Below are 24,557 nucleotides of genomic sequence, written 5' to 3'. Positions count from 1 at the left end.
ATATTTTCCCCTATGATTTAGCAATCACCTTACATAAATGATACAAATAGGCTTTTCCTCCCTTTGGAATGTAAAGTACCATATTAGGGGTGAACTTAATGAATTAAAATGAAACCAAAACCAAAAAAAATCTAGAGGCATAAATTTAAGGCCACAACAATATCTTACTCCCTTATGCGCATTGTTTCTTTTTCTTCCACTACTGTGCTAGAGTGGTCCTTCCAGGTGTCTCAGTGGTAAAGAATCCTCCTGCCAATGTAGGCAGGGGTTGCAGGAGATGGGGGTTCGATCCCTGGGTCAGGAAGATCCCCTGGAGGAGAATACTCCAGTATTCTTAGCCTAGAAAACCCCATGGACAGAGGAGCCTGATGGGCTACAGTCCTTGGGGTCACAAAGAATCAGACACGACTGAGAATGAAAAATACCTAATACTTACTCTACTAGAGTAGAGCCCATAATACAAATAACAAAAATTCTCATTAATGTATACTTGGTTAGGCAGAGAGCTCCAGGAAAATATTCATCATTTCTTCTTTGTCCTTCTCCCTTTCCCACCCAAGATACATGAAATTGTTGAGTCTTCCATTCTCTGGAAAAAATATCAACAGAGAAATGGAAATCTTTGCCATATTCCCCTAGGAAAAGACTTGAAGTCAACTCAAAAGTAACTAGCTCTATTGCAAATCATGTGGGAAACTCCAGGGTAGATGGGTTAAAGGACTATTTCAGGGGAGCAAGTCCAGGATGTTTTTTAAAAGATATTAAACATCATATTGAACCTTTCAGGTGTTAGGTGCTGGTGAAACTGAAGATTCATGAATTTTTACAGGTATAAAAGTTCTCAGAGCTGAGAGGCTTGAGATAGGATAGTACATAAAGCAAAATTTGTTCAGCTAAAAGAATGAGGCTGACAGAATCTGTCTTTAGCTAAGTTTATTTATTTCAGAGTGTGGTGATCAGATTGCATAGCCGTGGAGCAGTGAGTCTCAGGATGTTGCTTCTAGACCTATGCTTTCTGCAAATAACTTATGATACATACAAGATAGTTAATTTCAACTGGGATAATCTTGGATAACTGGAATAAGTGTATGTAGCCCAACTAGGGTCTTCGAGGAATAGAATTGCTTCTACTGTAGTATAAGAAGTCTACGTTTATATTATTTAGAATGGATTATATAATTCAGAGGTTTATGTTATTTATTTCATGAAGGTTGACAGAATTGGGAGCAGAATTGGAGAGTGTTTGTAACCCATGATATATCTTGGCACCCATGTCAAGAGAATTTTATCTTTTAATTTGATAGAAAATTATATTGTTAGAGATACTAGGCTTAAGTTTGAGTATGAGGTGGGTTATCAGTTACCAGCCTTCTAGATCATTTAGGCTATTAGTAGTCATAGCCAGTTTACCAGGAACAGATGACCAGTTTGGAAGAGGTCTTCCTGAAATGATTCACACAAAGATGCATCAAGTTACAAGCCCTTCGACAGAAACTGAAACTTCATGATGCAGTAGCTAACCTTCACATGGGCGGGGAGGTTGAACATCCTGCATAGTGCTGCCAGGAAATCCCTATTTTATACTAAGGGGGGGTTGGCTGGTTGCATATGTAGGATGTCCCATCTCCCCACCCACATCATCAGGACATATACCAGAAACATCACTCTTCCTCACTGAAGAAGCATAAAATCTATGTGCCAAGGAAGTACAGATGCTGAACTACATTGCTAGAGAGGCATTCTGACAGATCTTCGTTAGGGGATAGAGTACTGTGTTCTATGACCTTGGCTTGTAAGAGACAGTGGTGTTTGAGTGGATCTGTAAGCCCGGGGTCAATAGGAAATCATTGAACATATTAGCCTGCAGATGAAGGCTTCCCTGATGGCTCAGTGAGTAAAGAATCTGCCTGCAGTGCAGGAGATACAGGAGACAAGTGTTTGACCCCTGGGTCAGGAAAAATCCGCTGGAGAAGAAAATGGCAACTCACTCCAGTATTCTTGCCTGGAAAGTCCCATGGACAGAGGAGCCTGGCAGGATACAGTCCATGGGGTCACAAAGAGTCAGACATGACTTACTGATAGAGAAGGGCCTGCAGAGTTGCCAGCAACTCTACAGCATACGGGTAATACTTCCAGAATTGCAGCTCCTCCTCTCAGCACTACCAAGTTAGTGGAGTTTTAATAGTTGGACAAATTTACTTAGGGTCAATTTACTCAGAGTAGATAGAAGGAGAGAGAATTTATTTTCTACTGCAGAAAGAAGCAAAGGTTATAGCCTAAAAGGCAGCCCAGAATTTCATGTCTGGGTGTCAAGGTAAAATTTGTTTAAATGTCTGAATTTCAGAAGCAAAAGAAGATCCAGTAATTCTAAATCAAGTTCAAGTAGGTGGAAACACAGTCTAGGATCAGATAAGAATCAAGTTGCAAGGGGGTGGGTGTGATTACAAGGGAGAAAGTTTGTGGCATTCCCTGAAAGCATTTAAAAGAAATAATTAATGTAAGATGCAGAATGCAATGATATCCAGGGTATTCTGTCAAGAGCAAAGTGGTAGGAAACATCAAGAATGTGCTGAGTCCTCAAAAACATGGGATCAGGAATAAAATAGTAAAGCAAAATTCAGCCAATCATATGGGCTAGACCCTTCTACTTCTGGATTCCATAAGGAGGATAATTTCAGAATTTTTTTTAAAAAGTCCATATATTTATTGAATTTATTTATTTAATAAAATATATTTAAATGGAATAAATATAGCTTTATTAAAATTACATTGTTATACTTAATTTCTCAATTTTCTCCATGCACCTGTGTATGGAAATTACTGATCTATAAGAGATGTTGCTGACAGTCAATTCTGTCAATACCATCAACTTGAGTGACAGCCTAGGATTCCATTAAGTTTTCCAGACTTTAAGTTAGGGTGGAACTGTTCCCTAACTTAAAAGACTGGCCATCTAAAAAGACTTTGGGGTTCTAAAAAGGCTTTATTCAGATGAATTCAAATCTAGGTTAAGTTTCCAATAAACTGTCCTGGTTTTGGCAGTCTTCACAGAGTGCAAGTGAGCCAATGTTAGGCTGAGGAAAAGGCTGACTCAGGTTTGGGGATTTAGAAAACTTGTATCCTTCTTTTGTTGTTTTCATTTTTTCTCAGGAGCACAGTCTCCACTGAGATTCTTGCCTCAGCGCATTGCTCAGAAAATTTGTGATTTCATATCTAAGGACACCAAAACCCTACAAAATTTATGGGCAAATCATTCTTCATTTTTTTTTAATTGGAGGGAAATTGCTTTACAATGTTTTGATGGTTTCTGCTGTACAACAACACAAATCAGCTATAATTATACCTATATCCCCTCCCTCTTGAGCCTCCTTACCCTTCCTGCATCCCATCCCTCTAGGTCATCACAGAGTGCCAGGCTGGGCTCCTTTTTTTATATAGCAACTTCTCATCAGCTATCTATTTTACACATGGTAGTGCTGTGCTGCTTTCTCCATTGGTCCCATCCTCTATTCCCCCACTGTGTCCACAAGTCCATTCTCTCCATCTGCATCTCCATGCCTTCCCTGCAAATAAATACCATTTTCCAATATTCCATGTATATGCATTTATATATTTGTTTATAATTATAATCCCCTTATAACTGTTTGTGGAGTCTACAGAGATATTTCTTCTTTCATCACTGATATTGGTACTTTGTGTCTTCTACTTTTATTTATTCCTCAATCTGACTAGAATTTTATCAATTTTATAAAATCTTTTCAAACAACCAACATTTCATTTCATTTGATCTCATTGAATTTCCTCAATTTCATTAATTTCTGCTTTTGTAATTATTACCTCATTTCTTCTGATACTTTGGATTTAATTTTTACCCTTCTTTGTCCATTTAATATAGAAGCATAGATCATGGATTTTAGATTTTTTTTTTCCTTTCTAAAATAAATCATTAATGTTAGAAATTCCCCTCTGAGTACTGCTTTAACACCATCACACAAATTTTCATGCTTTATTTTAATTTTCATTTAGTTCAAATTATTTTCTGATATAATTTGTCTTCCTTTTTGAAACATGGATTGTGGGGAACTGTGTTGTTTAATTGACAGATACTTTGTCTTTTTCAAGGTATCTTTTTGTTACTGGTTTTTAGGTTTATTCTGTTGTGGTCAGAGAATTATACATTGTATAGTATCAATTATATTAATTTCTTAAGATTTAATTTATTGTGTTTCTTCCCATGAACTCTTGCAAAGAATGTGTATATATCATTGTTGCATGGAGTGTTCTGCAAAAGTCAATTTGTTGTAGTTTGTTCTTAATGCTGTTCAGTTCTTTCATACCATTAGTAATTTTCTGTTTGCTTGTTATATCAATTACTGAGGAAAAGATGTTGAAATCTCAAAGTATAATTGTGATTGTACTTTTTTCCCACTAAGGAGTGCACTCTTTATTTATAGAGCTATAAAGAAATGTTGTTACTAATTACTGTAAATGCCAGGACTGTGGTTAATTTGTGGAGGTGAAGAGTTTACAATTCAGTCGGACCACACGGAAGGGCTTCTAAGGTGGCTGGAAAAGTGCTATTTACTTTTTTGGTTATCCTTTTAACCATTTTTAAGCATATATTTCAGTAACATTATGTATATTTACACTATTGTGAAGCCATCACCACTATCCATTTCCAGAATTCATCATTTCAAATTGAAACTCTGAACTCATTAAACAATAACTCCTCATACGCCCTTCCCCCAGCTTACCATTCTACTTTCTGTCTCCATGAATTTGACTATTTTAGGAACCTCATGTAAATGGAATTGTCCCTTTGTATCTGACTTATTTCACTAAGAATAATGTCTCTTAAGTCTCCTCCATGTTGTAGCATGTATCTTAATTTCATTCTTTTGAACATGAAATAATATTCCTTTGTACATATGTTTGTGTGTATGTGTAGCGATTGTACTTCTGATTTCTTTCTTTTCTATCTTTTTTTGCTTCATGAAATTTGAAGCTATGCTATTAGGTACATAAATATTTAGTATGGTTATATCCTCTTGAGGAATTGACACCCTTATCATTATAAAATGGTCTCTGTTATCCCTAGTAACATGCTTTGATCTGAAATTTACTTTGTCTAATATTAATATATAACCCCAGCATTCTTTTGATTAGTATTTTCAGAGTTTATCTCTTTACATTCTCTTACTATATACCTATCTACATTAAATTTAAACTTGTAGGTTTCTTATAGACAGTATATAGTATTTTTATACTTTGTTAATCCAACATGGCTAGTTCTTTAAATTGATACAAATTACACCTTATATCATTTACATTTAATGCAATTATTAATTTGTTTGGAATTATGTCTACTATTTTATCATTTTCTATTTTTCCCTTCTCTTTTTAATTACTTTTTTTCTCTTCTGAATTATTTGGTGGGTCCTGCATTTTATTTTAGTATTCCATTTTCATTGATATATTGATTTTTTGCTATATTCTTTGCACAGATTTTAATGATTGTGTTTAGATTAAAATATACATAGCTAATCTGTCATCATTTCCTAGTAATTAATGTTTTATTCACTTCAAGTGAATATAAAAATCTTACAACCATATAGGCTCCTTAAGCCTTTTGCCTTTTTGTTTTAATTATAATATGGAATTTACCTATATACATTGAGAACCTTCCCAGATGATGTAATAATTTTTGTTTTTGACAGTCACATATCTTTTAAAAACCTAAGAAAAGAAAAATAATTTATTTTCCCAGATTGTTTACCATTTCTGTTGTTCCTCATTTATTCTTAAAGTTTATAAGTTTTCTTTCTTTCTGAAGAACATCATTAAATTTGTTTAAAGTAAGTCTCCTGGAAATCAATTTCTTAGTTTCCTTTCCTAAGAAAATCTTTTTATTTCACATTCATTTTCTGAAGATAGTTTCACTGGATATAAAATTCCAAATTGTGATTATACCTTCTGGTCTCTCATGAAAAAGTCATTTTTCTCAGCTGCTTCAAGAATTGTTTTCTGTATCTTTTTTTTTTTCACCAGATTATGATGTATCTAGGCATGATTTTCTTTGGTTTAACCATTTGGGTTTTGAAGAACTTTGTAAATTTGTAAATTTATTTTTCATCAAATATGAAACTTTTTAGCCCTTTATTTTTTCACATGGTTTTCTCCTGTACCAATATCTCCTCTCTCAAGATTTCCAAGGCAAAAATATTAGGTGTGTTCCCATAGTTGTCGTCCCATAGTTTCTACTGTGCGCGTTTATTTTTAATTTTTTTCTCATTCTTGTTCATTTGGATAATTCCCTTTGATCTACATTCAGTTTTAATGACTCTTCATCTATCATATCCATTCTTCTATTGAGCCCACCCAGTGATTTTTTTTTTCAGCTCTAAACTCTTCATTTGTTTCTTTTTCATAAGTACTACTTCTTATTTGTGAAGTTCTCTTTGTTAATTTCAAGAATATCCACCCCTCCTTCATTGAGTATGGCTATGGTAGTTGCTTTAAAGTCTCTGTAAATTTCTGCCCTGTCCAATTTTTAAATTTAATGTACTTGAAATGTATTTAATGCATTACTGTTTATATTTGTTCTTGGTTTTTGTAAGTTATCAAATTTAAGGGGGAATTCTATTTATCTCTATATAATTAAAGTTTTAATTAGGAATGGCTCCTGTATTTTATAGCATTTTATAAAGATATTCTTAAGAATAAAGCTCATAAACTTTCTTTACAAATGTTAATATAAGAGACTATATTGGCAGATTTTTGTGATATTAAATTATCATTACATTCTTGAACTAAATTTTGTTTTACTGTGATGTTTTACTCATTTTACTCTTTGCTGGGTTATATTTGTGACTATTTTGTTTGTAATTTCAATTCTATATCAGTGAGTGCTATTTGTCTCTAGTCTCATTTTTTCAGTATTTTGTAAGTTTTGATACTGACACTGTATTATTTTATGAAATGAACTGAAGAAATGTTTAAACTTTTTTATGTTTGTTCATCTTTTCATATATGTTAACTTAAAGACATCAATTATAACTTCTCATTTCCATTTTAGCTGTGGGATTATTTTACAGTCCAACATTCCACATGTCTTAATCATATTATCAGAATATTAGAAAATTGGTATTTTATCTGTGGTGGGGTTATGATCTGCAGGGTAGGGATATTCCTTTATACAAGTAACAAATATTTATTGTACCAAGCAAATGTTATCTCCAACATTTCATAGGAATAAATCCCTTTTATTTTTTCATTTCAACAAATGAACTGAAATTCTACAGTGTCTATTATTCAGTCTTTGCCATTATTGTCAATATTGGTGGTGATGCCTGTGAGTTTTGGTTTCTAATCTTGTAATCTGATGTAATCTTTGAATGAATAAATGAGTGAATATAGGAAAATGTCTTATGAAACACTGTGCAATTTTTGCCTCTGAAAACAAGATTTTATCTCTTTTGACTCACTGATCTCCCTCATGGAAATTATGTTATATGGCCTTTTTGCTATGCAACTTCCAACAAACTTTTCACATATTTCTTCTCAGAAATTTATCTAAAGAAAATACACTTTAATTCCATTGAGACAACTTGAAAAATCCATTTGTCTTCTTACAAAGACAAACAGAAACTAAATTTTCACTGAAATTCTAAATATTTTGAATTAAAATGTCTGTAGTTAAATCCAGGAAAAATATTTTTGATAAAAACCTTAGGGAATAATTATAATCAGACAAGTTTGAGAAAACTTGGCTTGCATAAATTCAGAGAAAGTTTTTTGCAATTACTTTTGATAATGAAGTTAATCTAGAAATCAATAATTTAACTCATTCTGATATTTCTATTTTTGGGATAGTTTTTACTTTAGGTGCTTGTTCATTCCCTTTGTTTTTGGATTTTGCTGTCTTATAGGTTTGGAAGTAGACTTCTTGAAAAACCTGCACAAGAAATATTGTCCTGTATTGTAAAAAACAATTGTATATATTATTTAATAAATACTGTATGGTGAGAAGTACCTTTGTGTTTGGGGGAAAAAAATGTCAGATTTGGAGCAAAATTCTGTAGACTTGAACAATTCTGAGACTTTGAGACACATTTTCCTCACACTGTAGGGTAATAGAGTTGACACTACAGCTATATGGAGTAGAACTAAAAATGAAGTACTGAACTAACATTGCTAACACTGTGCTTGGTATAAGACACTGTATAATAGCTATTGTCATTTTTGCCATTATTAAATATGCAATTGCTGAGAACTGAGAACTGACTAGATAGTGGATCTGCAGAGTGGATATGCACCCTACTGAGAATGTATATTGGCATATGATGAAGTTGGGGCTTCCCTGATAGCTCAGCTGATAAAGAATCCACCTGCAATGCAAGAATCCTGATTTGATTCCTGAGTTGGGAAGGCCCTCTGGAGAAGGGATAGGCTACCCACTCCAGTATTCTTGGGCTTCCCTGGTGGCTCAGACAGTAAAGAATCAACCTGCAACATAAGAGACCTGGGCTCAATCCCTGGGTTGGGAAGATCCCCTGGAAGAGATCATGGAAACCCATTCCAGTATTCTTGCCAGGAGAATCCCCATGGGCAGAGAAGCCTTGAGGATTAACTCCATGGGGTCCCAAAGAGTGGGGCATGACTGAGTAACTAAGCACAGCACAGCATGATGAAGTTGGATTTAGGGTGACGTTATAATCTGTTGAGGGGGATATATTTGTTTACAAATTTAATAAATATTTATTGAGTACCTGCTTTGTGCCATGCATTGACCTATGTATCATGAATTAAATAGTAGAAAAATAAAACACAGAGAACAACATTGACCTAATGCATCTTATATTCCAGTGGTTTTAGCAACAAAATTCTCTACATAATGCAGTCAGGTGATACTTGTGTATTTGAAACAAAATTGGAAAAGTAATTTCTGGCATCACTGACTCAATGGACAACAGTTTGAGTAAAATTCAGGAGTTGGTGATGGACAAGGAGGCCTGGCATGCTGCAGTCCATGGGGTCACAAAGAGTTGGACACGACTGAGCGACTGAACTGAACTGAACTGCATTTCTGCAAATTAAACAGGTTGAGAATACACAAACTCTCAATACAATCAACTTCTGGGTGGATACAACAGAAATGAACATTCATCAATATTTTGTTTAGAATAATTCTTAATAATGTCTCTGATTTCTTTGTTTTGCTCCTTGAATTCCAGTGGTTGTTAGTTACACTTCTGGTATTGCCAGTGGAAAATGAAAGTGAAAGTCTCTCAGTCGTGTCTGACTCTTTGCAACCCCATGGACTATACAGTTCATGGAATTCTCTAGGCCACAATACTGGAGTAGGTAGCCTTTCCTTCTCCAGGGGATCTTCCCAACCCAGGGATTGTACCCATGTCTCCCGCATTGCAGGTGGATTCTTTACCAGCTGAGCCAAAAGGGAAGCCCAAGAATACTGTAGTGGGTAGCCTATCCCTTCTCCAGAGGATCTTCCCAACCCAGGAATTGAGCCAGGGTCTCCTGCATTGCGGGCAGATTCTTTACCAACTGAGCTATCAGGCAAGCCCATCAACTCTAAACACAATACAAAAACAACTCTAAACACAATACAAAAACAACTCTAAACATACTGGAGAAAAACCTAAAACAAAGATTCTGGGGTTTCTTAAGACTTGGAAGAAGTGAACAACACTGGCTGAGTTTACAAATTTCATGACTTATTAGCCAAAGTGGAAGATGCAGTCTATGCCAGGTAAAATACTAAACTTCCCAAAAATCTGTAGTTTTAGTAGTTCAGAGGAACTGAAGACAGAATTTGAGGAAATCTCAAAACTAAAAGTTGAGGGAAAATCTAGGAAAGGATAGAGATGGAGCGAACCACAGATTCTTCTCTGGGGAACCATAAACTCTGCTTAAATCTCTAGCTGACCTCTGAACCATGCATGTCTAGGGGGAGAAAAATCTAAATTCCTGAGTTGCCACATTATGAAGTTCAAAATATTCAAGTTTCATCAAAGGTAAGAAGAATGCAAAGAAACTAGAAAGTATGACTCCTTCATAGTAAAAAAAAAAAAAAGTAGAAAATGATACTGAGGAAGCCTAGGCATTAAACTTAAATAGACAAAGGCTTTAAATCAACTCTCAAAATGCTCATATAGCCAAAGGAAATCATGGACAAAGAACCAAAGGAAATAAGGAAAATGTCATGTCAACAAAGAATAGCAATAAAGGAATATAAATTATAGGAAAAAATCAAATAGATATTTGGAGGATGAAAAATGCAAAAACTGAAGTTAAAAATTTACTAGACTGATTCAACTGCAGAACTGAGCAAAAAGAAGGAAAAATTGAAGAACTTTGAGACAGATTAATTGAGCTCATCCAGTGTGAGAAGAAAGAGAATAGATGAAGGAAAATGAACAGCACCCTAGAGACACGTGAGACACTATCAAGTTTACTAACATATGCATAATGATAGTGCCAGAAGAGGAGGAGAAGGGGGAAAACACACAGAAAGAAATTTAAGGAACTATTGGCCAAAATTTTTCACACTTTGAGGAAAGATATGAATCTATATGTATAAGAAGCTCAATGAACTCTATAAACATATATTATTTCAAGGGGTCCACACCAAGACATTATGGTCAAAATTATACAGGATCTTTAACAAGATTAATAATGGATTTCTCTTTAGAAACCATGGGGGCCAGAAGGCTATGAGATTGCAGATTTAAAGCACGCAACAACAACAAAAATTCTGTCAACCAAGAATTCTGTATATGGCAAAACTATAAACTCTACTTCAAAAAATGGAGAAATTGAGATTCAAGGCACAGTAAAGTCAACAAAGCTGATAAACCTTCAACTAGAAATACTATGAAAAAAAGAGAGAAGACACAAATTTCTAAAATTAAAAATGAAAGTGGTGAGGGGCATTATGATTGAACTTAGAGAAATTAAAAGAATTATAAAATAATAAGTGAACAATTGTACTCCAACAAACCACATAACCTAAACTAAATGAACAAATTCCTAGAAACATGCAAACTACTAAAAGTGTCTCAAGAAGAAATAAAGACTCTGATAACAAGTAAAGACATTTTATCAATAATCAAAAAACCTGCCAGCAAGACAAGTTCTGGACCAGATGGCTCCACTGGAAAATTTTATCAATCATTTAAAGAAGAATTAACACCAGTATTTTTCAAACTCCTACAAAATAAAAGATGAGGGAACAATTGTAACTCATTCTATGAGATCAGCATTATCCAGATACTAAATTCAGATTACAAGAAAAGATAAGTATAGACCAATGTCACTTTTGAATATAGATGCAAAAAATCCTCAACAAAATAAAAGCAAACTAAATTTGGCATCATATTATACATCATAACCAAGTGTGACTTATCCCAGGAATGAAAGATGGCTCAGCATATAAAAGTCAATTAACATAATACATCACATTAATACAATAAAGGTAAGAGAAGCACAGGATCATCTCTACTGATAGAGAAAAGGTATTTAGCAAAACCCGTCACTCTTTCATGATAAAAACATGCAACAAACTAGGTATAAAAGGAATCTTCCTCAACACGATAAAGGGCATTTATGAAAAACCCACAGTTAACATCTGGCTCAATAATGAAAGAATGAAAGATTACACTTTAAGATCAGGAAAAAGACAAGACATCTGCTTTAACTACTTACACTTAACATTGCACTGGAAATTCTATCTAGAGAAATCAAACAAGAAAGAAAAGGCAGAGGAAAACTGGAAAAGAAAAAATAAAATTACCACTTTTCACAGATGACATGATCTTTCATATGGAATATCCTAAAGAACCCACACATAAAAATATAGATCTAATAAATGAATTCAGCAAAGTTGGAGGATACAAGATTAATACATGAAAATTAATTATAGTTCTATACAGGAGAAATGAGAAAATCATAAATGAAATTGAGAGAACAATTCCATTTATAAGAGCATCCAAAAAAAAAAAAAAATCTCAACTGATAAAAGCATCAGTGATAGAAAAGAATGAAGTACTGATAGAAGCTACAAAATGGAAGAACCTTAAAAATACTGTGCTAAGTGAAAGAAGTAAGACACAAAATGTTGCCTACTGTATGATTCTGGTTATATGAAATACCCAGATTAGCTAAATTCAAGAGATAAAAAGCAAATAAGAAATTTTCAGGGGCTGGGGAGGGGGACGGGTAGGAGGGTGAAAAATGGGAAAATGGAGAGTGACTGCTTAATGGGTAGAAGTTTCCTTTTGCAATGATGAAATGTTTTAGAACTAGAAAGAGGAGATGGTTACATGATGATGTGAATGCACTAAATGCTTCAGGATTGCACAATTTTAAATGATTAATTTTATAATATGTAAGTTTTACCTCAATAAAAAATAATATATGTAACACTGAATGCATTATTGTTATTGTCATCATTGTCATCATCATTACTATGGAAAAACAATGCATACCAAATTTCACTTCCTTTTAAAAATTTAGATTATGAGAAAAAATAGACTAAAACTATAGTCAGTATAATTTGCATAACATGTTCTTCTTGTCTTCTCTCTGTTCTCTTTCAGATTATGTCTGGCCACTACCTAGATATTTGTGCCCCGTCTGGATTTCTTTAGATGTTTTATTTTCTACAGCGTCCATCATGCACCTCTGCGCTATTTCGCTGGATCGGTATGTAGCAATACGTAATCCTATTGAGCATAGCCGTTTCAATTCACGGACTAAGGCCATCATGAAGATTGCTATTGTTTGGGCAATTTCTTTAGGTAATTAACTTTCTTGGCCAGTAGAATTGCAGCGGCTATGCTCAATACTTTCGGATTATGTACTGTGAACAACGTACAGACGTCGACTGGTAACATTTGCGTTTAATCGGGATTCTTCTAGTTAATGATTATTCTTAACCTATTTATCTGATATTTAGGTTAACAATAATGAAAGAAATGTAAAGCATATGCATATGCAAAAGTAAAGTTCACATTTATGCTGCTAAATTATTTTGTGAGTCAAAGTGCCAATGAATTCTGCAACACAGACACATACCTGTGAGATATTTAAAATGATTTGAAGATGACAAAAATATATGGCAAAGTTTAAATTTTTAAAATAGAGCATTTAAATCTTGGAAAAGATCAATCTATCCCAGAATATTAATCCTAGCATTTTTATTCTAACTCTGTATCTTCAGTAGAAAATTTTATAGTGCAATACAAATCTTCACAAAGTAAACATGTCTAAATTTATACTGTTAATCTATGTAAAATATACTATTTACCCCATATTTTTTAATGTATCCTTGAATTCTGGTTATACAAAAAGAAAAACATCTATTGGTTTCTTTGAAGATTTGGGGGAGGTTGAAGGGATAGAAATGATCTTATTGCTTATATTTTAAATTTGCATACCTTCAGTTCAGTCAGTCAGTTCAGTCACTCAGTCATGTCTGACTCTTTGCAACCCAATGGACTGTAGCACACCAGGCCTCCCTGTCCATCACCAACTCCTGGAGTTTACTCAAACTCATGTCCATTTAGTCGGTGATGTCATCCAACCATCTCATCCTCTGTCATCCCCTTCTCCTCCTGCCTTCAATCTTTCCCAGCATCAGGGTCTCTTCCAATGAGTCACTTCTTTGCTTCAGGTGGCCAAAGTATTGGAGTTTCAGCTTCAACATCAATCCTTCCAATGAATATTCAGGACTGACTTCCTTTATAATGGACTGGTTGGATCTCCTTGCAGTCCAAGGGACTCTCAAGAGTCTTCTCCCAACACCACAGTTCAAAAGCATCAATTCTTCAGTGCTCAGTTTTCTTTATAGTCCAACTCTCACATCCATACATGACTACTGGAAAAACCATAGCTTTGACTGGACAGACCTTTGTTGGCAAAGTAATGTCTCTGGTTTTTAATATGCTGTCTAGGTTGGTCATAGCTTTTCTTCCAAGAATTAAGTACCATTTAATTTAATGGCTGCAGTCACAATCTGCAGTGATTTTGGAGCACAAAAAATTAAAGTCTCTCACTATTTCCATTGTTTCCCCATCTATTTGCCGTGAAGTGATGGAACGCTAATATTCAAGTCACAAAATTTAACTGATTGGCATATAATCCATTTTTTTCCTTTTGTTTTTTCTCTTCCAGTTGGAATTTAAAGTTAGAGTTTCATTAAATAATTCTTCAAAGTTATGTTTCTGTAAAAGATTTCAGTAAATTTTACAAGATCAAGACCATGTTTCTAATATCATTGAAAGATTTTTGACTCTGGATTTATTGATAAAATAAATTTAAGTTTTAAGATTGTTCTATTATAGGTGGCTACACACACACACACACACACACACACACACACCTTTAGATAAAAAGCAATGAAACGTCTTCCAGAAAGAAAAGTGCATCTATATACACAATTTGAACTATATGTCCAAAGGTTTACAGATTTTTACCATCTCCATCCTGAAGAGCTTCTCTAGGAAGATGCTAGTTCTTATGGTGCTTACAAAAGAAATACACAGCTAAATTAAATCAGAATATTAGAAGCATTCAGTTCAGTTGAGTTGCTCAGTCATGTCTGACTCTTTCCAACCCCATGGACTGCAGCATGCCAGGCTTCCCTGTCCATCACCAACTTCCGGGGCTTACTCAAACTTATGTCCATCGAATCAGTGATGTCATCCAACCATCTCATCCTCTGTCATCCCCTTCTCTCACCTTCAATCTTTCCCAGCATCAGGGTCTTTTTCAATGAGTCAGTTCTTCACATCAAGTGGCCAAAGTATTGGAATTTCAACTTCAGTATCAGTCCTTCTGATTATTATTCAGGACTAATTTCCTTTAGGATTGACTGGCTGGATCTCCTTGCAGTCCAAGTGACTCCAAGAGTTTTCTCCAACACCACAGTTCAACAGCATCAGTTCAGTTCAGTTCAGTTCAGTCGCTCAGTCGTGTCCAACTCTTTGCGACCCCATGAATTGCAGCACACCAGGCCTCCCTGTCCATCACCAACACCTGGAGTTCACCCAGACTCACGTCCATCGAGTCAGTGATGCCATCCAGCGATCTCATCCTCTACCATCCCCCTTCTCCTCCTGCCCCCAATCCCTCCCACCATCAGAGTCTTTTCCAGTGAGTCAACTCTTCACATGAGGTGGCCAAAGTACTGGAGTTTCAGCTTTAGCATCATTCCTTCCAAAGAAATCCCAGGGCTGATCTCCTTCAGAATGGACTGGTTGGATCTCCTTGCAGTCCAAGGGACTCTCAAGAGTCTTCTCCAACACCACAGTTCAAAAGCATCAATTCTTCGGCGCTCAGCCTTCTTCACAGTCCAACTCTCACATCCATACATGACAACAGGAAAAACCATAGCCTTGACTAGATGGACCTTTGTTGGCAAAGTAATGTCTCTGCTTTTGAATATGCTTTCTAGGTTGGTCATAACTTTCCTTCAAAGGAGTAAGCATCTTTTAATTTCATGGCTGCAGTCACCATTTGCAGTGATTTTGGAGCCCAAAAAGATAAAGTCTGACACTGTTTCCACTGTTTCCCCATCTATTTTCCATGAAGTGATGGGACTAGATGACATGATCTTCGTTTTCTGAATGTTGAGCTTTAAGCCAACTTTTTCACTCTCCACTTTCACTTTCATCAAGAGGCTTTTTAGTTCCTCTTCACTTTCTGCCATAAGCTTCTAATAATTACAAAAGTATTAACTTCCAACAATTACAGCCTGTGTAATTTAGACAGATTCTTGTGCTAAAGACAACAAAAATATGGAAAAAAATTATAAGCATTGAGAAGATAATAAAATAGTGAGACATCCAGAAAGACAGAGATCCAGAAAAATGAGTATGACTTTTGGGTCGTGTCTGCTAATGAAGCATTTGCAAACCTGAAGATGTGATAAAAGGTTGAGAAGCTCATTCTAATCTCATGAGCCTGGCAAAGGTCAATCAACTTGAGCTTATTTTTGGATCCCAAAGGCCTGTACACTAGAAATACAGATGAAGCAGAGTTAAACAACCATTGACATGGAGTTCAGGCTTCATTCAAGTCACCTATGTAACCAAAAAAATATTGAGCCTGAAAATTGGAATAAAATGATTTCATATTTTTGACCTTTCTAATTTTCTTGATAGAAGCAAAAAAAAAATTATCCTAGGTTTGAAATTATTTCTTTCAATTATTTTTAATTCCTGTAACTGAAATACAATGATAAACAGGCACATGAAGAAACAAGACAACATGAACCATATCAGTTCAATTCAGTTGCTCAGTCGTGTCAGACTCTTTGCGACCCCATGGACTGCAGCATGCCAGGCTTCCCTGTCCATCCCCAACTCCCAGAACTTGCTCAAACTCATGTCCATTGGGTTGGGGATGCCATTCAACCATTTTATCCTCTGTTGTCCCCTTCTCCTCTTGCCTTTAATCTTTCCCAGCATCAGGGTCTTTTCCAATGAGTCAGTTTTTCATCAGGAGGCCAAAGTATTGGAGTTTCAGCTTCAACATCAGTCCTTCATTGGAAGGATTCAATGGAAAAGAAGAAATAAGACAACATGAAGAAAACAAGACAGTGTGTTTTGTTTGTAGTGTGCACATGGAAATTAGCGCTTCCCTGGTAGCTCAGCTGGTAAAGAATCTGCCTGCAATGCATGAGACCCTGGTTCAATTCCTGAGTTGGGAAGATCCCCTGGAGAAAGTATAGGCTACCCACTCCAGTGTTCTTGGGCTTCCCTGGTGGCTCAGATGGTGAAGAATTTGCCTGCAATGCAGGAGACCTGGACTTGACTCTTGGGTTGGGAAGATCCCCTGGAAGAGGACATGGCAACCCACTCCATTATTCCTCCCTGGTGACTTCCCATGGACAGAGGATCCTGGCAGGCTATAGTCCACAGGGTCGCAAAGAGTCAGACACAACTGAGTGGCTAAACACAGCACAGCACGTGAAAATTATAAGCTAAACTTAAATATTTCAGCAAGAAACTGCAAACTATAAAGCATGACATTTAAGATACAATCAATAAACAATGAGAAAATGTGGAACTTAAGCACTGACATGAAAGCTTTAGAACTCAAAGGCAGATTAGACAAGAGAAAGCATTACTGGATGAGAAGACTAAGAGAGCATTACTGGATGTCAGTTACAGGAAACTGTGATGAATGAAGCAAGGAAAATTGGAAGATTATAAAAGAGAAAATAAGAAGATAATAGACATACAGTATAAAATTAGAAGAGTTCCACAAGGTGAGAAAAGAATGGTAGGAAAACAAGATTTGAAGAAATAATGGCTTTTCAAATTGATGAAAGACATGGATACTCACATTTAAAGAGCTCAACAAGTCTCAAGCAGAATGAATAAAAAGCAGTCCACATTTAGAGTCTTCATAGTGACATTGCAGAAAAAGAGAAAATATAAACCTTAAAGAAAAAAAAGATCAAGTTTAGTTCAATAAAGCAATGATAAGATGGATGAATGCCTTCTCAACAACAGTGAGAACTACCATTCAACACTACCTTCAACACGACCATTCAAATGGTAGTGTCAATATATGTATAACTGATATATGTATAACTGAGTCCCTTCACTAATCGTCTGAAATTATCACATTATTAATCAGCTATATCCCAATACAAAATAAAGTTTTTAAAAAGTGAATGCTAAATTAGAATCATATATTCAGCAAAATTATAGAATCACTCAAGAATCAAAGTGAAATAAAGACATTATCAGACAAGCAAAAACTAAGAGAACATGACAAAAGCAAACTCTTAATTAACAAAATAATAAAGGATATCTTTAAACAAAGGAAAATGGCCACAAATGGAAGGCTGGAGATGCAGGAAGTGACTAAATGCAATGCAAATGGTAAATGTGAAGTTAAACATAAACATTGACTTATAAAACAATAATGATAATTTTTATAGACTCAGCATAATAATGAAACCAAAATTCACAAAGCAATAGCATATAAGAACAGAGGGTTGAAAGTAAACTTTTTCATTGTCTAGGAGAAAAATAAAAATGATATTTAATATTAAGCTTTGATAACTAAGTATAACATGTCCATTCAAAGGTAATCACTAATAGAAAAGAAATGTTTAACTTCCAAATTTATAGAAAAATATTAGAGAATAATATAATAAATCCAAACGGAGGCAATAAAATATTAAAAGAAAGGAAATACAAATCAGGTGGCAAAATATAGAAACATGTACTAAGATGGCAGAATTAAAACCAAATATATCTGTAGTTATATTCATTGTAAATGGAAGTAAATATTCTAAGACTCTCAGGCAAGAGTTGAAAAAATAATCTATGTGTTTGTTTATAAGAAGCATATACAAATTACAAGGAAAGTAAAGGATTAAAAAGGTACCCCACAAAAGCACTAACCAATGGAAAGACCGTGTAGCTATGTTAACAATTTACCAGGATATATTTTTCAGCAAAAAATAATAATTTTAAAGAACAGTTACTTCATAATGATGAAGGATTTAATTCACTTGAAAGACACAGCATAATAAACATGTATATGTGCAATAATATGGCCTCAACATTACTAAGTAAAAAATGGACAGAATTGTAAAGACAGACAAATCTGCAATCATGGTATAAGATTTTAACACACTCTTTTCAGTGATTGTATGAGGACAATGAAAAAAGCTGAACTCATTGACAAGTGAAAAATACATTTTTATGTTATTTTCAAGAAATATTTCTCAAAATTGACCATATATTTGACCATAAATTAATTCTCAATAAATTTCAAGTGTTGTAATCATAAAGTGATTCAAATTAAAATGAAATAGAAATGTTTACCAAAAGGTAAATAGAAAAATCTACATATATTTGTAAATTAAGAAATTATTTCCCAATAAGCTTTAACCCAATGGACTTAGAATCCACTGATGATTCATCTCCGAACCATTTATTATTATGTGATGGTAGACTGATAATTTTTCTCACTTTATTATTCTTTCTTCCTTTATTAGTTGGCATACTCTACGGAAGGATTTTCTTGCCCACTTTGTTATTCATTGATTTGTATTGGTAAAGACTCCTGAATTCTTTTGTAATCAATATAACTTAATTCATTCTTTTTTTTTAATTTTATTTTTTAACTTAAAATATTGTATTGGTTTTGCCATATATCAACATGAATCCGCCACAGGTATACACATGTTCCCCATCCTGAACCCTCCTGCCTCCTCCCTCCCCGTACCATCCCTCTGGGTCGTCCCAGTGCACCAGCCCCAAGCATCCTGTATCGTTCATCGAACCTGGACTGGCAACTCGTTTCATATATGATATTATTCATGTTTCAATACCATTCTCCCAAATCATCCCACCCTCTCCCTCTCCCACAGAGTCCACAAGACTGTTCTATACATCAGTGTCTCTTTTGCTGTCTCGTATACAGGGTTATTGTTATCATCTTTCTAAATTCCATATATATATGTGTTAGTATACTGCGTTGGTGTTTTTCTTTCTGGCTTACTTCACTCTGTATAATAGGCTCCAGTTTCATCTACCTCATTAGAACTGATTCAAATGTATTCTTTTTAATGGCTGAGTAATACTCCATTGTGTATATGTACCACTGCTTTCTTATCCATTCATCTGCTGATGGACTATTGTAAACAGTGCTGCGATGAACATTGGGGTACATGTGTCTCTTTCAATTCTGGTTTCCTCACTGTGTATGCCCAGCAGTGGGATTGCTGGGTCATAAGGCAGTTCTATTTCCAGTCTTTTAAGGAATCTCCACACTGTTCTCCATAGTGGCCTGTACTAGTTTGCATTCCCACCAAAGTGTAAGAGCGTTCCCTTTTCTCCACACCCTCTCCAGCATTTATTGCTTGTAGACTTTTGGATCACAGCCATTCTGACTGGAGTGAAATGGTACCTCATTGTGGTTTTGATTTGTATTTCTCTGATAATGAGTGATGTTGAGCATCTTTTCATGTGTTTGTTAGCCATCTGTATGTCTTCTTTGGAGAAATGTCTATTAAGTTCTTTGACCCATTTTTTGATTGGGTCGTTTATTTTTCTGGAATTGAGCTGTAGGAGTTGCTTGTATATTTTTGGGATTAGTTGTTTGTCAGTTGCTTCATTTGCTATTATTTTCTCCCATTCTGAAGGCTGTCTTTTCACCTTGCTTATAGTTTCCTTTGTTGTGCAGAAGCTTTTAAGTTTAATTAGGTCCCATTTGTTTACTTTTGCTTTTATTTCCAATATTCTGGGAGGTGGGTCATAGAGAATCCTGCTGTGATGTACATCAGAGAGTGTTTTGCCTATGTTCTCCTCTAGGAGTTTTATAGTTTCTGGTCTTATGTTTAGATCTTTAATCCATTTTGAGTTTATTTTTGTGTATGGTGTTAGAAAGTGTTCTAGTTTAATTCTTTTACAAGTGGTTGACCAGTTTTCCCAGCACCACTTGTTAAGGAGATTGTCTTTAATCCATTGTATATTCTTGCCTCCTTTGTCAAAGATAACGTGTCCATAGGTGTGTGGATTTATCTCTGGGCTTTCTATTTTGTTCCATTGATCTATATTTCTGTCTTTATGCCAGTACCATACTGTCTTGATGACTGTGGCTTTGTAGTAGAGCCTGAAGTCAGGCAGGTTGATTCCTCCAGTTCCATTCTTCTTTCTCAAGATTGCTTTGGCTATTGGAGGTTTTTTGTATTTCCATACAAATTGTGAAATTATTTGTTCTAGCTCTGTGAAGAATACCATTGGTAGCTTGATAGGGATTGCATTGAATCTATAAATTGCTTTGGGTGGTATACTCATTTTCACTATATTGACTCTTCCAATCCATGAACATGGTATATTTCTCCATCTATTAGTGTCCTCTTTGATTTCTTTCACCAGTGTTTTATAGTTTTCTATATATAGGTCTTTAGTTTCTTTAGGTAGATATATTCCTAAGTATTTTATTCTTTTTGTTGCAATGGTGAATGGAATTGTTTCCTTAATTTATCTTTCTATTTTCTCATTACTTATGTATAGGAATGCAAGGGATTTCTATGTGTTAATTTTTTATATCCTGCAACTTTACTATATTCATTGATTAGCTCTAGTAATTTTCTGGTAGAGTCTTTAGAGTTTTCTATGTAGAGGATCATGTCATCTGCAAATAGTGAGTGTTTTACTTCTTCTTTTCCAATTTGGATTCCTTTTATTTATTTTTTTTTTTCTGCTCTGATTGCTGTGGCCCAAACTTCCAAAACTATGTTGAATAGTAGTGGTGAAAGTGGGCACCCTTGTCTTGTTCCTGACTTTAGGGGAAATGCTTTCAATTTTTCACCATCGAAGATAATGTTTGCTGTGGGTTTGTCATCTATAGCTTTTATTATGTTGAGGTATATTCCTTCTATTCCTGCTTTCTGGAGAGTTCTTATCATAAATGGATGTTGAATTGTGTCAAAGGGTTTCTCTGCATCTATTGAGATAATCATATGTCTTTTATTTTTCAATTTGCTAATGAGGTGTATTACATTGATTGCTTTGCGGATATTGAAGAATCCTTGCTTCCCTGGGATAAAGCCCACTTGGTCATGGTGTATGATCTTTTTAATGTGTTGTTGGATTCTCGTTGCTGGAATTTTGTTAAGGGTTTTTGCATCTATGGTCATCAGTGATATTGGCCTGTAGTTTTCTTTTTTGGTGGCATCTTTTTCAGATTTTGGTATTAGGGTGATGGTGGCCTCATAGAATGAGTTTGGAAGTTTACCTTCCTCTGCAATTTTCTGGAAGAGTTTGAGTAGGATAGGTGTTAGCTCTTCTCTACATTTTTGGTAGAATTCAGCTGTGAAGCCATCTGGACCTGGGCTTTTGTTTGCTGGAAGATTTCTGATTACAGTTTCAATTTCCATGCTTGTGATGGGTCTGTTAAGATTTTCTATTTCTTCCTGGTACAGTTTTGGAAAGTTGTACTTTTCTAAGAATTTGTCCATTTCTTCCACATTGTCCATTTTATTGGCATATAATTGCTGATGGTAGTCTCTTATGATCCTCTGTATTTCTGTGTTGTCTGTTGTGATCTCTCCATTTCATTTCTAATTTTATTGATTTGGTTTTTCTCCCTTTGTTTCTTGATGAGTCTGGCTAATGGTTTGTCAATTTTATTTATCCTTTCAAAGAACCAGCTTTTGGCTTTGTTGACTTTTGCTATGGTCTCTTTTGTTTCTTTTGCATTTATTTCTGCTCTAATTTTTAAGATTTTTTTCCTTCTACTAACCCTGGGGTTCTTCATTTCTTCCTTTTCTAGTTGCTTTAGGTGTAGAGTTAGGTTATTTATTTGACTTTTTTCTTGTTTCTTGAGGTATGCCTGTATTACTATGAACTTTCCCCTTAGGACTGATTTTACAGTGTCCCACAGGTTTTGGGTTGTTTTGTTTTCATTTTCATTCGTTTCTATGCAAATTTTGATTTCTTTTTTGATTTCTTCTGTGATTTGTCGGTTATTCAGCAGCGTGTTGATCAGCCTCCATATGCTGGAATTTTTAATATTTTTTCTCCTGTAATTGAGATCTAATCTTACTGCATTGTGGTCAGAAAAGATGCTTGGAATGATTTCAATTGTTTTGAATTTACCAAGGCTAGATTTATGGCCCAGGATGTGATCTATCCTGGAGAAGGTTCCGTGTGCACTTGAAAAAAAGTGAAATTCTTTGTTTTGGGGTGAAATGTCCTATAGATATCAATTAGGTCTAACTGGTCTATTATATTCTTTAAAGTCTGTGTTTCCTTATTAATTTTCTGTTTGGTTGATCTATCCATAGATATGAGTGGGATATTAAAGTCTCCCACTATTACTGTGTTATTGTTAATTTCCCCCTTCATACTTGTTAGCATTTGTCTTACATATCACGGTGCTCCTATGTTAGGTGCATATATATTTATAATTGTTATATCTTCTTCTTGGATTGATCCTTTGATCATTATGTAGTGACCCTCTTTGTCTCTTTTCACAGCCTTTGTTTTAAAGTCTATTTTATCTGATATGAGTATTCCTACTCCTGCTTTCTTTTGGTCTCTATTTGCATGGAAAATCTTTTTCCAGCCCTTCACTTTCAGTCTGTATGTATCCCCTGTTTTGAGGTGGGTCTCTTGTAGAAAACATATAACAGATCAGATCAGATCAGATAAGTCACTCAGTCGTGTCCGACTCTTTGCGACCCCATGAATTGCAGCACACCAGGCCTCCCTGTCCAGTATCAACTCCTGGAGTTCACTCAGACTCATGCCCATCAGGTCAGTGATGCCATCCAGCCATCTCATCCTCTGTCATCCCCTTCTCCTCTTGCCCCCAATCCCTCCCACTATCATAGTCTTTTCCAAAGAGTCAACTCTTCGCATGAGGTGGCCAAAGTACTGGAGTTTCAGCTTTAGCATCATTCCTTCCAAAGAAATCCCAGGGCTGATCTCCTTCAGAATGGACTGGTTGGATCTCCTCACAGCCCAAGGGACTCTCAAGAGTCTTCTCCAACACCACAGTTCAAAAGCATCAATTCTTCAGCGCTCAGCCTTCTTCACAGTCCAACTCTCACGTCCATACATGACGACAGGAAAAACCATAGCCTTGACTAGATGAAACTTTGTTGGCAAAGTAATGTCTCTGCTTTTGAATATGCTCTCCAAGTTGGTCATAACTTTCCTTTCAAGGAGTAAGTGTCTTTTAATTTCATGGCTGCAGTCAACATCTGCAGTGATTTTGGAGCCCCCAAAAATAAAGTCTGACACTGTTTCCACTGTTTCCCCCATCTATTTCCCATGAAGTGAAGGACCGGATGCCATGATCTTCATTTTCTGAATGTTGAGCTTTAAGCCAACTTTTTCACTCTCCACTTTCACTTTCATCAAGAGGCTTTTTAGTTCCTATTCATTTTCTGCCATAAGGGTGGTGTCATCTGCATATCTAAGGTTATTGATATTTCTCCTGGAAATCTTGATTCCAGCTTGTGTTTCTTGCAGTCCAGCGTTTCTCTGATGTACTCTGCATATAAGTTAAATAAACAGGGTGACAATATACAGCCTCGATGTACTCCTTTTCCTATTTGGAACCAGTCTGTTGTTCCATGTCCAGTTCTAACTGATATCTTAGATATCAGTTAGATATGTTGCTTCCTGACCTGCATACAAATTTCTCAAGAGGCAGAACAGGTGGTCTGGTATTCCCATCTCTTTCAGAATTTTCAACAGTTTATTGTGATCCACACAGTCAAAGGCTTTGGCTTAGTCAATAAAGCAGAAATAGACGTTTTTCTGGAACTCTCTTGCTTTTTCCAAGATCCAGCAGATGTTGGCAATGTGATCTCTGGTTCCTCTGCTTTTCTTTTTTTTTTTTTTTTTTTTTTTGTGCACAGAAAATTGTTCAATTCTCATCCATCTACTCTTGTTAAACTGCTTAATGATACAATCTCCCTGGAAGACCCTCATTCCCATAAGGGTCAGCTTACGTGACTGTTAAAATGCTATAATGATAGTGATATTTACAGA

General features: G+C 35.3%; 1 protein-coding gene across 1 annotated transcript in view; it reads left to right on the top strand.

Annotated features, from left to right (window-relative positions):
* HTR2C (5-hydroxytryptamine receptor 2C) overlaps positions 1-24,557 on the top strand; it is a 175,227-nt gene that overhangs the window by 72,080 nt on the left and 78,590 nt on the right. The window contains exon 3 of the mRNA XM_070366214.1: positions 12,618-12,818. Within this exon, the coding sequence (XP_070222315.1) occupies positions 12,618-12,818 (201 nt within the window). The remainder of the gene's footprint in view (positions 1-12,617; positions 12,819-24,557) is intronic.

The sequence above is a fragment of the Bos mutus genome, chromosome X (assembly GCF_027580195.1).
Source record: "Bos mutus isolate GX-2022 chromosome X, NWIPB_WYAK_1.1, whole genome shotgun sequence".
In the NCBI taxonomy this organism is placed as follows: domain Eukaryota; kingdom Metazoa; phylum Chordata; class Mammalia; order Artiodactyla; family Bovidae; genus Bos; species Bos mutus.
Note: the sequence above shows the minus strand (reverse complement) of the source record. Positions and strands in the feature narration are given on the sequence as shown.